At 40.0% G+C, this 16,663-nt stretch overlaps 1 protein-coding gene across 1 annotated transcript; it reads right to left on the bottom strand.

Annotated features, from left to right (window-relative positions):
- LOC130917087 (uncharacterized) lies at nucleotides 1–14,543 on the bottom strand. The gene is made up of 2 exons (XM_057838174.1): nucleotides 14,287–14,543; nucleotides 1–1,540 (listed from the first exon to the last, which is right to left on the bottom strand). Exons 1-2 carry the CDS (start codon nucleotides 14,541–14,543, stop codon nucleotides 1,111–1,113), a joined length of 687 nt encoding a protein of 228 aa, XP_057694157.1. The 3' UTR covers nucleotides 1–1,110.
- Nucleotides 14,544–16,663: the final 2,120 nt, after the last annotated feature.

Genomic DNA, 16,663 nt, shown 5'->3' with positions numbered 1-16,663 from the left:
CATCTGTCATAATAATTCAGTAATGCCCATGATAGTGTCGTTTCATTTCATAATTATGACGTTCTTATGACAGTCTTATGATGCCGCTGTCAAACAAAGTGTTACCTATTAACCCAAATAAATCATCAAATATGCCCCACTGGACTATAAGCCTCAGGATTCAAAATGAGGGAAAAAAGTAGCGGCTTATAGTCCAAAAATTAGGGTACAAATGTTTTGGTAGTAATATCTTCATTTATTTTGCTTGCAATTAAAAAACACAAAAGAGACTGGGGGAAAAAATTAAATCATTATCAGTTGTATTGCAGATCATTTTGCCTACACTTATACAATACAAATAGCGTGACGTCACGATGACAGGTCCCTTTGAACTCTTTGATGCTTTGATCTTCTCGTTCCGAAATAAGTTGTTTTTTCGTTATAAATTAGTACACCAAATGCCAAAGAAGCAGACAAGTGTTGCTGTCGTTGGTGTGCATCTTCCCTCCTAAAGTTAAGCAGGTAAGAAATCCTATTTCCTTTTTTGAGAGACATCAGAATGTAAACATGACTGAAAACATTTAAACTTGTAATGAGGCAAAATACATGTAACTGATGTTAGTGTTATTCTGTTTTCCATTGTTTTTTTACATTTGTAATGAAAAAATGGTTGCTGATGTCTATGCTTTATAGTGACAGAAAAAAAACATAAAATACATTTGATTAATTCCAGTATGTTTTTGTCTTTTACTTGCAGGTGTATACAAGGCGATGATGTGGCACCTCTTTTGACCATCTGTCCTCCTGGGAGTGTTTTTCAACATTTGTCCAGCATGCCCTCTGGAAATCCAGAAGGCAATGAACCACTACTACGTCGCCAGGGGGTCACGTGTCCAGTTACCCTGTGCGTACACTCACACCGTGGACTCACTCGTGGAGCAATCCATCATTTGGTTTACTGGCGGCCGCTTGTATTCCGATTTGTACAAACCAATGGAGGGGAGGGTCCACTTCACATCAGCCGATCCCCAAAATGGAGACGCGTCTATCGTCATCAAAGATGTACGTCCGTCAGACACGGAGATGTACCGCTGTCTGGTGAAGAAGTTACCAGAACTGGACAAGAAGATCTTAGACCTGACAGTCATAGAGGCACCCAGTCAGCCTCTGTGCAGTGTGGACGAAGAAGACAACAGTATGATGCTGAAATGCAGCTCTCTGCAAGGCACCCCACCTTTGCATTACATCTGGTCCAAGACCAGTGGAAATCAGGTCATGCCTACACAGGCCATTGTCGACCTCACAGGAGCCACCATGCATTTCAACATCACCGAGCGGCAGTGTGGAAGCTATCGCTGCACGGTGGAAAGTATGGTGGGCACCAAACACTGTGACCTTCACCTGGACTGTTCGCTGCCCCTGGCCAACAATGTGAGCAGTCCACAATTGCTGACAACCACTGCAGTCGCTGCAATCGTTGTCACTATCACCACACTCTTCATTGTCACAGTTGTCCTTGCCGTATTCCTCTACCGCAAACGAAAAGAGCAATCCCAGGACACTGAAATAGAAAAATAATTCAATGTTGTTCATTTGTTATTGTTCGATAAGTGATATCACAATTGTTGACATTGTTTGGGGGGGGGGGGGGGGGTGTTCAGACCTCTTAAACTACTGAAATGTAAAGAAAACTTTTTTAGCAGTTATTTCTAGAACACATAAAAACACAGATTTTCATTCAAAATTGTATTTTTTAGATGACTTGCAAAATAAAAGATAACAAAAACAGCACTAACCCCAACTTCCATCTCCTAATTTTTATTTTCCCTCATTTCCTCACATACTAAATGCCAAATCTCAATTTTAACTACTTAAGAACATAGGATGTATAAAAAACTTGAAGTTAATGTAAACACTTAAAATTTTTTTTTATATATATAATAAAGATGTAAGTAACATACTATCAGAAAAATAAGTACAAATGACTTATATTATGGAGAGTGAAATGGAATATATTTTGAAGATTGCGCAAACATTGACTTTTTTAAATCATAAGGAAATGAATAAGTAACCTAACATAAATTAACAAATATAAGTCCAAAGTGCACATTGACAGCTAAGATGTCCTGAACCTCCCCATCAGAGCAAATAAAATTTAATGATAAGTAAGCCTCCTCAACTCTTTCGTTGCTCTTAAAGATTTGATCCATTTTATGTTGCATTGCCCTTTTTTTGTCGCCTCAATTCAACAACTTTTTTTTTTTTTTTAAATCTCCAAATTGTTCAAATTTATCGATTTGAAAGGTTTATGTGTTAAGTGTTGGATTATGCATAAACTGTCTTTTGACCGAACATGTGTAAAAAATAAAAAGTTTGGTACTGGCATTTTATTATTATACCGTGGATATAAAAAGTCGACGCATTCCCAATCAAATGTATTTTTTAATTATAAAGTAAAACAAATCATTTAAAAGCTTCCACGTTTAATGTGTCCTATAACCTGCAAACTCAATTAAGAATAAAAAGCATCCTAGACGTAAAGACAGACCATATAAGCTGCCTCTAAATAATTTAAAATAAATTTCCGTTATTTTAAGAGAATTTTACTGGAATTTCTTTTACCTCTGTGGAAGCTTGAAGATTGTGTGCTCGTACTGCCATTCAATGTAAACTGTTCATAATTTCCTCCACCTTGTCTTAGGCCAGTGCTTCTCAATTATTTTCTTTTAAGTCCTCCCCCCGGAAGACGTAAATGTTTCGCGCTCCCCAACTCTCTGCAACCACTGTAAATAGTATAATTTGTTTATATATTTTTTTATTATTATAAGTACACCTCTGCATAATGTTTTGTCCTTTTAATATTTAAGAGAAAAAGCTAATATCGATCAACTTGTATAATTGTATCACTAAATAATAATATCATTAAAATAAATAAAATATAACTTTATTAACATTGTTGTGTGTGTAACAGAAAAGGCCTAAAGTGCCTCTGACAGCAAAAAGCATGTTTATATCATATTTCACGCGATATTTTATTCTCCTGAATGAAATGGACCACTTGGATGTGTGTGGACGCGATCGATTTTTTTATGGCGGAAAACACTCAGGTGGCTTGAAGTTCTGCTCTTAGACCCCCATTTTGGCCAAATTTCAAAATTGTCTGATATGCATGTGTGATACATCATTGGAAAGCTGAAAATCTCAATTTTCTGGGGGAAGAAAAATTTAGAACAGGAGGGCATTTAAAAAAAAAAAAAAACTTTTTTTTAAACAGCAAAACCCAAACTGGAGGTGAGAGCACGTGAGAGCAGTACACGAAGCCGTCTGTCATGGCGGCGGATATGTGCCAACAAATAGCGTGACGTCACAATGACAGGTCCCTTTCAACTCTTTGATGCTTTGATCTTCTCTTTCCGATATAAGTTGTTTTTTCATTATGAATTACAACACCAAACGCCAAAGAAGCAGACAAGTGTTGCTGTCGTTGGTGTGCATCTTCCTTCCTAAAGTTAAGCAATTAAGAAATCCTATTTACTTGTTTTGAGAGACATTGGAATTGTGGTGTTTTGTATTGATCATGTTTCCACATAAGCTGAATAGTGCAGTATTAACTTTTTTTCCTTTTAATTTCATTTGATAGTCTAAGCAAAGATGACTGATAACTTTTATACTTGTAATCATGCAAAAACATGTTACTGATGGCAGTGTTTATGTGTTTTCATTTATTTCAACACTTGGGAAAAAAATTGCTGTCCTCAATTGTATAGTTTTTATTTAAAGTGTAAACATGACTGATTGAAAACATTTAAACTTGTATCAAGGTAAAATACATTTAACTGACGTCAGTGTTATTCTGTTTTCCATTGTTTTTTACATTTATAATGAAAATATGATTGCTGATGTGAAGTCTATGCCTTATAGTGATAGAAATGATGTGGCACTTCCGCTGGCCTTCTGTCCTCCTGGGAGTGTTTTTCAACATTTGTCCAGCATGCCCTCTGGAAATCCAGAAGGAAATGAACCACTACTACGTCGCCAGGGGGTCAAGTGTCCAGCTACCTAGGACTCTCAGCAGTACACGGAGGTCTTGTGGAGTATCGAGTCTGCAGACCGAGAGGAGCAACCCATCATTTGGTTTACTGGCGGCCGCTTGTATTCCGATTTGTACAAACCAATGGAGGGGAGGGTCCAATTCACATCAGCCGATCCCCAAAATGGAGACGCGTCTATCATCATCAAAGATGTACGTCCGTCAGACACGGAGATGTACCGCTGTCTGGTGAAGAAGTTACCAGAACTGGACAAGAAGATCTTAGACCTGACAGTCATGGAGGCACCCAGTCAGCCTCTGTGCAGTGTGGACGAAGAAGACAACAGTATGACGCTGAAATGCAGCTCTCTGCAAGGCACCCCACCTTTGCATTACATCTGGTCCAAGTCCAGCGGAAATAAGGTCTTGCCTCCTCAGACCACTGTGGACCCCACAGGAGCCACCTTGCATTTCAACATCACCGAGCGGCAGTGTGGAAGCTATCGCTGCACGGTGGAAAGTATGGTGGGCACCAAACACTGTGACCTTCACCTGGACTGTTCGCTGCCCCAGGACAACAATGTGAGCAGTCCACGATTGCTAACAACCACTGCAGTCACTGCAATCGTTGTCACTATCACCACACTCTTCATTGTCACAGTTGTCCTTGCCGTATTCCTCTACCGCAAACGAAAAGAGCAACACCAGGACATTGAAATGGAAAAATAATTCGATGTTGTTCATTTGTTAATGTTTGATAACAAATTGTTGACATTTTTTGTTATGTTAAATCTTTTACCGCAATGGCATATTGATTTTTATCTCACTTTAATCTCACTTATGAATCTATTAAACAAGTTCTATGTTATTTCTAGTAAGTCAGTTGTCTTTTTCATACACTTTTAAATGTTGAAATTGACAGAAAATTAAAAGGTTACACTTGGGCAAAAAAAAAAAAAAAAAACCACATTTTGTAAAGTAAAACATGCACTTCATTTTAACACCTAATGGAAAACTGATCTTGACTGATCATGAGTTACTGTAAAATAAATAAATCCAGAAAAAAATTAATGAAATAAAACTCGCGAGCAGTAGAAATTATGGAGTTCACCTTCAAATAAAAAATATTTACAAACAAACACTGTAGTAAACCATAAAGACAGGTGATACAACACTACTTCTAAGCTTATATTCCTTCTATGTGAAAAACTAGTTTAATTATTCAAATGAAATCTTGACTCTAATAATGTGTGCGCCACACTGTCCCTAGGAGGCCAGACTCACACACAGCATCAAAGCAGTAGTTATTTTTTAATTTGTTTTTTATTGCAATTATTAAACATTAGTTTCATAAGTAATTGATTGAAAACCTGAGGCAACACTCACATGACACTCTTGAGCAAAAAAATTGGGTGGGCTCTTTGAAAAAACAGCTAGATGTATTTATTATGTATTTTTGAGGGACTTTTTTTGGTTTGTTTTTTAAATTTACAAATTGTTCAGATTTAGCGATTTGACAGGTTTATGTGTTAAGTGTTGGATTATACCTAAACTGTCTTTTGACCGAACGTGAGTAAAAAATAAAAAGTATGGTCCTGGCATTTTATTATTATACTGTGGATATAAAAAGTCATCGCGTTCCTGATCAAATGTATATGTTAATTAAAAAGTAAAACAAATCATTTAAAAGTTTCCACGTTTCATGTGTCTTATAACCTGCAAACTCAATTCAGAATAAAAAGCATCCTAGACGTACAGACAGACCTCCAACCATATAAGCTGCCTCTAAATAATTCCAAATAAATTTCCGTTATTTTAAAGAGTATACGACAGGAGAAAAAAAAGTCTTAAATAGCATTATTATGTGAATTAGAATCATATTTTGAGACGATTCGACTATATACAACAATTTCGCAAAGCGCAGATGATGGGAAATTAGTCTTTTAATCTGCCGGTTAGCCACGCCTACCATTATAGGGCTCGAGCGTCCCCAACAGGTGGATGACGTCAGCGGGAGACTGGGCTCATCGGTTTTACTATTCAGCCCATTGAGGGGGAATTATTCAGAACGGGGAAAACGCGACGAAGAGAGCCGCAAAACGTCATTGTTTCAGTCTCTCTACTCCAATATTTTTACAGGATATTCTTTTTATCCAAGTATTTATCCCCAATAGCTAAATAAATGGCTTGAAAAGGACCAGTCAGCCCGTCGAGGGGGAACTATTCACAACGAGGAAAACGCGACGAAGAGAGCTGCAAAATGTCATTGTTTCTTTCTTTACTTCAATATTTTTACAGGATATTCTTTTTATCCAAGTATTTTCCCGAATAGCTAAATAAATGGCATGGTCATGAAAAATAAGTCTTGTGCTAAATGGAATATGAAATGATAAAAATGCACTTATTCAGGACGACATGGCAGAATTACTCCATAATGGTCAAAACTCTCAACTTCACCTTTACTGTCGCACCTTCCGTACGATATTTTATACCACCTAAATTGGACATATGTCATTTCCCTTCCCCGGCTTTGGAGAATGTAAACAAACCAAGAGGCGTGACAGCTAGCCGACATTCTAACCCGAACCGAGTGATGTTTCAAAGTCTTCGAAGTGGAAAATCACACATAACTAGCCCAGATTATTTGACATGACGACTGGATTGTCGATTGTCTTCGCGGATCGGCAAAACCGCCCGGCGGAGATCAAAATTTACAGCTCGTTCCCCGGAGGAGGGCAGCTGCAGTTGTTGTGCAGCTAACGTGCAGCTAATGTGCATGAGGAGAGCTTTTTACATGCCTATCAATGATCAAACGTAAGTAGTCCTTTATTTAAAGAAAGTTTGTAGTGTTTACTTTGTAATCGCTGTATTCGTACTTGACATAATACAGAACAAGATGTTTACTCACTTCCTCGTAAATCCAATGGTCCCAGGGTAGTAGGGCTTGTTTTGGCCAATATCCACGGTGAATGGGAACCTTTTGAAACTTCAAAAAGGCGCACATGCCTCTCCCTCATAGCGCAAGATTTTTCTGCAGCCGTTTGGCGGGCGTGATGCGAAAAATAAACGTATTAATCCGCAAAATCAGATGAATCCTTAGTCCTCATACACAACAGTACGGCTGTTTAGTGAAGAGGATGCCTTCACCCGTACACGTCACAGCGCCCTCCTCCTCAATGCAAGACCGAAGCCGGAAGTCACTCATTTTCATGGCGCAGGATTAAAAAAACTAAATATAGCGATCGCTTCCTACACACATCCAAGCGGTCCATCTCATTCAGAAGCATAAAATACAGCGTGTATTATTTCACCAACTAACCTAGCAAAATTGTGGAACCCAAAAGGTTTTTGTGACATGGATTCAATTAGTCGATTAACTTTCTTGGAAACCCTGCCAGATCGTGTCCTAATAACTGTCTCGGTGTCAGCTTGAGGATGTATCTGGGTGTCTGTGCTAGGTAGTGGCACGTGTGGTTGTGAATTTGTCTGCTCATCACTGTTTGCAAAACTTGAATGCAACTGTGTGCTAACAGGCTCAGATGAGACATTTGACATGAGAGGAAGGCTACAATCAGAATCAACTACAGAACTATCCAGATCATTGTCACTAACTGAGACTACACTATCACTTGACAAAAACTCTGGTCACTTGACTGTCCCAAGTGGTCTGACTGTGCACTGACTGCATCACATGTCCCATCTCCAAAAGTGTCCTCATTCACAGAGCCTTGTCTCCCTGATTCAGCGTGACAAAGTCTTTCTTCAGATGTCACCACTGGCAAGAAACTTACGTCCAGAACCAAATTGCGATGAACCACCTTTGTGTCACCTTTACTGTCTACGAGCTTGTAAGTGTGAGTTTGCAGATTTCTTTCCTTGACAGTGTACACTGTTTCTTTCCATTTGTCTGCTAGCTTTCTCTTCCCTTTCTCTCCCTTGTTTGCAATGAGCACCCTATCTCCGATGTTTAGATGAAAACCTTTGACTTTTTTGTTATAGCCTTTTGCTTGTTTGTCGTGTTCTTTGAGAGCATGACTTTGTGCAATGCGGGCTGCTTCATGGAGATATGACATCAAAGTTTTGAAGTAGTTTGAATAGTCAACAACCACTGGATCTTGCAGGATTTGCTTGAACATCACATCCACTGGGAGCATCGGAATGTGACCAAACATGAGCTTAAAGGGTGCATAGCCTGTCGTTTAATGGACTGTTGCATTATAGGCAAATGTCAAAAGTTTGAATTTGCTGAGGCCACTTGTGCTTTTATATGAGAGGCAAAGCTCGTAACACGCTTCCAAGTGTCCGATTGAATCTTTCAGTTCCTCCATTTCCCATGGGATGATAGGCCGTAGTGTGTGATTTCGAAACACCAGCAAGTTTCAGAAGTTCAGAGATGAGCTCGCTCTCGAAATTTGCACCCTGGTCAGAATGAATGCGTTCAGGGAATCCATACACACAAAAGACATGGTCCCACAATTTTTTTGCTATTTGTTTTGCAGTTTGATTTGAGCATGGGAATGCATGGGCAAGCTTGGTAAAATGGTCGGTGACAAAGAGAACATCCACTGACTTTTTGTGGTTGTCTTCAGCACTCCAGAAATCCAAACACACTAACTCCATGGGAGCAGAAGTCCTAATGCTTTCGAGTGGAGCTGGTGTCTTGGCTAAAATGCACCTCGAACTACACTTGACATATTCTTTCACATCAGCTTCTAACTTGGGCCAGAAGAACCGCTGTCTTGCTAGGTGCAATGTCCTTGCTTTTCCTTGGTGTCCCACAACATCATGAATGCTATGCAGTGCTTTCTCTTTCAAACTTTCAGGCAAGACATATTGATGTCTCCTCCTCTTGCTAACGGGGTCTTTTGTGACACAATAAAGAAAACCGTTTTGAACTTTGAGTCTATCCCACTGTTTGACCAACACTAATGCTTTCCTATTCAACTTTGCTTTTTCACGTCCTGACGGACGCTTCTTGCCGATAACAAATGGCATGACAACAGAAATAACAGGATCAAGCTCTTGACTACGCTGAAGTTGTTCAAGTGTCAATGTGGAAAGAGTTTCTTGTCCTGGCATCAACTGATCTTGGACAGATTGAATTAACTCCACAGCTCTTGTCTGGATTGCATCTTCACACTGATTTTGAGCATTCATGAGAGCTTTAATGGACTCAGCATCCCAACAGCACTTGATGAAATCTTGTGCCGAGGTGGAACTGTGTTGGACTGTTCTTTTCAACTTGTGACATTGAACTTTCAGTCGGAATGCATCTTGGATACCCTCTTGAGTCAAACTCTCAGCTTCAGCAAGGAGGTGGCTGTATTGCTCTGTTATTAGCCGACGGCTGACTGAAAGGGTCCCTGCTAAGTGCATTTGCGACGATGTTCTTGGTGCTTGGTATGTGTTTCAAGTCAAAGGTGTAAGGGGGCAAGATGTGACACCCAACGCTGCTCACATGCGTCCAACTTTGGCTTTGTCATTATGTAAGTTAGAGGGTTATTGTCGGTCCATACTGTGAATGGATGACCTCTTAACCAATGACTGAATTTCTCACAAATACTCCACTTCAAAGCCAAGAACTCGAGTCTGTGAGCTGGATATTTCTTCTGGGAGTTACTCAGTCTCTTACTTGCAAAAGCAATTGGGCGCGCTTTTACTTCACCCACTGGTACTTGAGATAAAACTGCTCCAAGCCCATCTAGTGATGCATCGACAGAAAGAATAAGCGGCAGCGAAAAATCTGGATGTGAGAGAACAGCAGAGTTCAAGAGACTTTCTTTCAATGAACAGAAGGCTTCTTGACAATCATCTGTCCAATCAGAGGGCTTAAGCTTCCTGCACGAGCCAGTGTTGGAACTGATTTTGACTTTGCCGCGCCTCTTCTGAACAGCTGTGAGGGCAAATAAGGGCTTGCCCAAAGAGGAGCAATCTGGGATGAAATGTTGGTACCAGGGGTCACGTTAACCGAATATTTTCTGTCGTTGACGGAAAAAACTGAAGTCCACCTGTCATTTTGACAGGTTGCAATTCACACCCCAGACCACAAGGTGGCGAGTGAGCATATTAATTAGCTATTGTCTCTCTTGATGCATGAAGTCGTTGGCCTTACTCTGAAAAATGTCAAGGCAACTGAGTGTCCGAAGTTTCTTCAAAAAGCCCCAAAACGACAATGGTGTTGATAAAAGAGGTGAAAAAACAGGGACTGCACAAGCGGGCACGCAATTTAAGTCCATGCGCACCAGGAGGAAGGTGTAAGACTCCGTTCAGGCCACAGCAGGTGAACTGTTAATTTAATTGTTCCATAATGTAGCCTACCTACTGGGGCCACAGTCAGCTGTTTTTGTCACTGCGGAGAAAAAGTTACATATTCATCTGCTTGATGTGTGATGGCACGGTGTGGATTCTCTGTTAAGCTTGTTCGGACAGAATATTAATTTAAAATGAATGAAAACTAAATACTATTGAATATGTTGAAGCGGTATGCAATGTTAAGAGTCTTGTTAGCTCGAATTGCTGTGTCCAGCTGCTGTAGCTCTGCTGCTCTCTGTGAACTCTCTATTCAAGCCGGGATGCGCGCGGCTCTTAAGTGTCTCTGTCACGTGACTGTGTCGTAGCCGCTAACCCGCTCGGCCAAATGGACACACAAGTACGGAAGGTGAATTATGCCAAACAAAGGGCCGCCACAATGTCATTATCATCATTTTAAAATTTTAAGTGACGGGTAAAAATAGATTATGACCAGATTTTTATGACCCTGTCAGTCAAAATGACAGACAACGAAAAAGTCTAGCGCAACCTCTGGTTGGTACTAAAATACCATCCCCAAGAATGACTTTATTCTTTTCACTGAGGGTGTGCAACCATCATCCTCCATTAGATGATCTTTGGACATTTTGGAAATCACCTCGACTTTAGCTGGGTCCACTGCAACTCCATTGCCATCAATTATGTGACCCAAAAACTTTACAGAAGACCTCATTAAGTGGCATTTCTTTGGACTTGAGGTTATTGAGTCTGAGTCGATGGAACACTGTTTCCAACCTTGCCAATGCTTCTTCCTCTGTCGCAGCAAACACAAGCAAGTCATCGAGATAGCATAAGAGGCTACTGAAGTTCAGGTCACCAAAAATACTCATCATCATTCGGATGAATGAGGCGGGACTATTGCACAACCCCTGCGGCATTCGGTTGTATTCATAAAGCCCCATTGGCATTGTGAATGCAGTGTACTTCTTATCCTCTTCTGCCATCGGCATGTTGTAAAAACCTGAGGTCAAATCCATTGTGCTGAAATACATATTTCCTCCAAGTGCAGCTAGACAGTCTGATAGATGAGGCAACGGGTGGGCGTCTTTCACAGTTCGTGCATTTAGCAATCTGAAATCTGTGCAAAGTCTCAAACTCCCATCTTTTTTCCACACCAATACCAGAGGTGAGGGATACTCACTGATTTCTTGATTAATTCCTGCTCTTCCAACTCGGAGAGAACCTGCCTTAACTTTTGGTAATGAGCAGGTGGAACTAGCCGGTAAGGATGTCGAAATGGTCTTTCGTCGGTGAGTCTGATGCGGTGGACAAATCCAAGTGCCTCTGCACAATCCAGTGCATGTTTGGAAAAAATGTCATTGTACTTATCGAGCAAATTGACTAATTTCTTCTTCCCTGAGAGTCCAACATGACCGTTGTCAACGTTAATGTCTGCAAGCCCAAGCTGCTGAAGTCGCTGCTGTAAATCGTCAGTTTTGACACAAGTGGGAAGTTCTTGCTTGACCATCTCTGGTTGACTGGTATTCTGAGAGACCTCAAAATCTTCCACTGCCAAACAAGGAGACACATCAGCCAGCTTACAGTTCCTCAATGAACCGCGGCGATCTGACATGTTTGAAATTCTCATTGGGATCCATCCATCACCCCATAATGGTGTTATAATTCTGCCAACCATGATGTTGCGAGGCATGGACTTGGATGAAGTGGCCTCAACTATTACTGTACTGCCTGGCGACATGGGAACATATGTTGGCAGCTTTCCCCAGACTAAATGCTCACGTTTTGCTAACAGGGTAACTGACTACTGTAGCTTTACAGGACCAATCCTACCTGGAAGTTCATCACCTCTCCACCGGGATGAATTTGCCATAAGATCGAGGAACTGCTCGCACTCTGGGAGAAGACTACCACTGGAAACAAGACACCAGTAGTCATTGGTTACTTTTAGTTGACGCATGAGAAATCTGATGACATTGGTGCCAATAATCAAGTCGTCACGTTGGCCAGCTACTACAAGAACAGGGACAAGACAAGTTTCTCCCAACATTTTCATTTCAACTTCATACATACATTTGGGCTCGGTTAATTTCCCTCCACATCCAACTAGCACAACATTTTGTGTCAAAAGGGTGGGCTTTGAGAGTACAATTTCATTTCTGCCTCCTCACTTAAGGTGCAAGCCATGGATCCAGAATCGATCATAGCCTGCAACTGAAATGTGTTATTAACAATAACAGGAGTATGAAACAATTCGTCATAAGGCTCAAGCTTCTGGGTATTTTGGAAAATCACTTTAACACTAGTTGGTGCTGCTGCACAAACTTTCAAATACTGTTGCTCATCCACACTACTGTCGAGGGCTTCTTCTCCGCCCGCACTTCCCCTCGCCAAATGCGGACCCACTAGTTTAAAAGGGGCCCGCTCGGTGAGACTGTAGAATTTCGAGCTTGATCTGAGCGGCGGTTTGGACAAGTTTTCTTAATGTGATTTGGCTCAAAGCATGCCAAACATAGATGCTTCTGCCAGCAACGTGTTAGTGTAGAATGCTCCATTGACTTACAGACCCTACAGGATTTTTGGAATGATGGGTCAGGAGTGACAGACTGGCGAACACCTTGATCCCTCTGTGAGAGTGCTTCTTCAAAGAGGCTGACCAATGTTTTCATGCAGTCATCATTGTGAGCAGTGGGCGGGGCACTATTTTCACTTCGTTATGGTGTTATATAGTGCTTTTCCACCTTTCAAGGTGCTCAAAGCACTTTACACTATCTCGCCATCTACCTACTGGTGACGCAGCACGTGAAAGACTGTCCTGATTGACGGCTTTGCTCTGGTTCGTTAAATTCAGGCGACTGTGCATGCATAGTTACTGGCTTATTGTGCTTTGGTTGGAGAGAGCACGTTCCTTCATTTCACTGTGATGGCGATCAATGTGTTCTTGAACACTTATCTGGAGCCTTGAATTTAAAAAGGGCTGCAAACGTGGGATCTGTATAGTATTTAACAAACATCATTGCCACCTCTTGACATGAGTCTTCCATATGTCGTCCAAGCCTCTTCAAGCCCTCTTCTGCTGCATCAACTGCCTTGTTGAGTCGAGGCCAATAGTTAACGGGGTACTCTCCCGCCACTGGGACTGTGCTGTAGAAATCAGCCATAGGCATGCAGGAATAGGTCACATCACTGAGATGCTGCCATAAGATGTCATAGATAATTTTTGGCTCTTCTTGAGGATTCCCAGAGGGACTGCTTCTCAATTTTATCCTCACCGCATCTTTAGCTTTGCCCATTAACTTTGACATTATTTCACGGTACTGTTCTTTAAGGGGTATACCTCGTTTTCTTAAGTACAATTCCATCATTTCTTGCCATTCACAAACTGTGTTCTTGTCAGACACATCTCCTCTGAAGACTGGAGGTTCACTGACATCTGAATGGAGGACTAACTTTGTACTGGTTAAATTGAGGTAAGTTGGTTCACTAGCATTCAGGTCTACACTACTTTGAACTTGTGAGCCTTGAACATCCATTCCCTCACACTCAACTTTCAATTGCTCTCTTATGGTGTTTCCTACCCGCGGAGCAATATGTGTTAAGAGGTTATTTAATGCTGAATCATTTACATCTGGAAGGTTCGAATGTGTAATGGACCTGGCTGGAATTGGTATGCTTGTGGAGCGTAAATTTGGCGAACCAACATAAGACGTATCTTTAGCTGGAGTACAAGGCAAATTTCTGAAATGTTCTCCCCTGCCAAAACTAAAATGACCACTTGGCATGTTGTCGTCATCTATTTTTCCATTAAAGTGTGCCATTTTGTACGTTTCGTTAAACAAATACCTTTACAATTCTATATGGGGGACAAAAAAACAAAACAATTTAACATCAAAAAATTGAAAACAGTCCAGATGTTCACAAATTTGACTTTTTTTTCCTCTCACTCTATTGACACATTTTCCAAATGCCAATATGGAGGCTTCTCAAATTCACCAAAACTGAGTAGCAACCTTGGCAAATTGGCATTGATCCACAGCTCCAGAAGATGAATTACGCTGAAGCGGTGTGCATCCGGGTCACGGCACCATTGTAGCCGGTGTCTTTCTGACCCCTGGCTAGATAAAACTTCTGCGTTGTGTTGTGTTGACAAATGATGACGAGGAGGAGGTCGCTTTGTTGCCAGCCAGAAGGAGTTTATTGACTCACACAGCCATCTGATAGAAAAAATAAAAATGAATACAGCGACCTCTCTGGCTGAAGCCCTCATGTGCACCTGCCTCTCTCTGCAGTCTTGGTAACAACTGAAATATACATTTTACTGCGCACAACTTCAAAACTAAAACATTATACAACAAACACAAATTTTCCCCTTCCTGACTTTCAACAATTATTTTAGAATTTTTGGAACATGAACATTTGAACAATTACAATAGTAAAAATACAAATAGTACAAAATAAAGACAAGGGAGCACACATACTTGATAGAAAAAATAAAAATGAATACAGCGACCTCTCTGGCTGAAGCCCTCATGCGCACCTTCAAAGGAAAAACAATGTGGCGGGACCGTGAGAATTAACCCCAGCTTCGTCGGCTTAAATGTCTTAAAAAGAGCATTACACTCGCTGTACCCAAGTTCTATGAAACACAAATACTCTCTGAACAAGCTATGCTACATTGAAAAGCAACTTAACTTTCTTATTTAGCGTTTTTTGTACATAGCAGAACACACCAACAAAAGAACAACTTCACATCGTACTTGCCTCTGCAGTCTCGGTAACAACTGAAGACAGAGAGCGCGAACACAGGAGGAAGTGACATCACGACGAAGTCAAAGGTGATGTAGATGAATTAAATTAAAATAAATAATAGTACTCCCTATAACAACACTCACAAATATGAAGAAGCTAATGACTATTTTTTGAAAAATGCAATTTAGAAAAAAACGAACTTTGGTGAAAATTACTTTTAACCATTTTACACATCAGTTACATCATGAAATAAACATATTTTTTCGTGTCACATGCACTGTATTTTAAGAGAATTTTTACTGGAATTTCTTTTTTACCTCTGTGGAAGCTTGAATATTATGTGCTAGTACTGCCATTCATTGTAAACTGTTCATAATTTCCTCCACCTTGTCTTAGGCTAGTGCTTCTCAGTTATTTTCTGTTACGCCCTCCCCCCGGAAGACGTAAATGTTTCGCACCCCCCCAACTCTCTGCAACCACTGTAAATAGTATCATTTGTTTATAATTTTTTAATTATTATTATAAGTACACCTCTGCATAATGTTTTGTCCTTTTACTATTAAAGAGAAAAAGCTAATATCGATCAACTTCTATAATTGTATCACTACATAATAACAATATAATTAAAATAAATAAAGTATAACTTTATTAACATAGTTTTGTGTGTAACAGAAAAGGCCTAAAATGCGTAAGACAGCAAAAAGCATGTTTATATCATATTTCACGCGATATTTTATGCTCCTGAATGAAATGGACCACTTGGATGTGTGTGGACGCGATCGATTTATTTATGGCGGAAAACACTCAGATGACTTGAAGTTCTGCTCTTAGACCCCCGTTTTGGACAAATTTCAAAATTGTCTGATATGCATGTGTGATACATCATTGGAATGCTTAAAATCTCAATTTTCTGGGGGAAGAAAAATTTTGAACAGGAGGGCATTTAAAAAAAAAAAAAAAAAAACTTTTTTTTTAAACAGCAAAACCCAAACTGGAGGTGAGCGCACGCGAGAGCAGAATTACAGACACCATGACTTTACCGAGATATTATCATGTACTTACCTTGTTTCAATCCAAAAACGTAGCGTAAATGTAGCATGTATCAACGAGTGTCAAGACACAGCTGTGAATGGCCACAGCTGGATTTTTGGGGGATTTTATGGGTGAAACATGGTAATATAACAAGGGTCGCGATGCAGAAATCGCAAACATCAAGGAGTGGTCGAAATGTTTTTTTTTTCATATATTTACCCTTTTAAACGTTTTTTTTTTTTTTTTTTTTTTTTCAATATTTTCAATTTTTCTTTGTTTGGATCGATTATCATCTAACATCAGAGAAAATGCGACAGTAAAAAAAAAAATACAATTAAGCGACAGTTATGAGGTAGATATCTGTGACTTTTTTACAGACACCATTTTTTTCATTGTGACGTAATTTGTTTAAAAGTTTGAAATATGCAAGTGAATCATTTTTAAAGAGCATATGACACGGGAAAAAAAGTCTTAAATGGCATTATTATGTGAATTAGAATCATATTTTGAGACGATTCGACTATATACAACAATTTAGAAAAGCACAGATGACGAGAAATTAGTCTTTTAATCTGCCGGTTAGCCACGCCTACCATTATAGGGCTT

This window comes from Corythoichthys intestinalis, chromosome 6 (assembly GCF_030265065.1).
Source record: "Corythoichthys intestinalis isolate RoL2023-P3 chromosome 6, ASM3026506v1, whole genome shotgun sequence".
Taxonomy (NCBI): domain Eukaryota; kingdom Metazoa; phylum Chordata; class Actinopteri; order Syngnathiformes; family Syngnathidae; genus Corythoichthys; species Corythoichthys intestinalis.
This window is presented reverse-complemented; position numbering and strand designations above follow the sequence as displayed.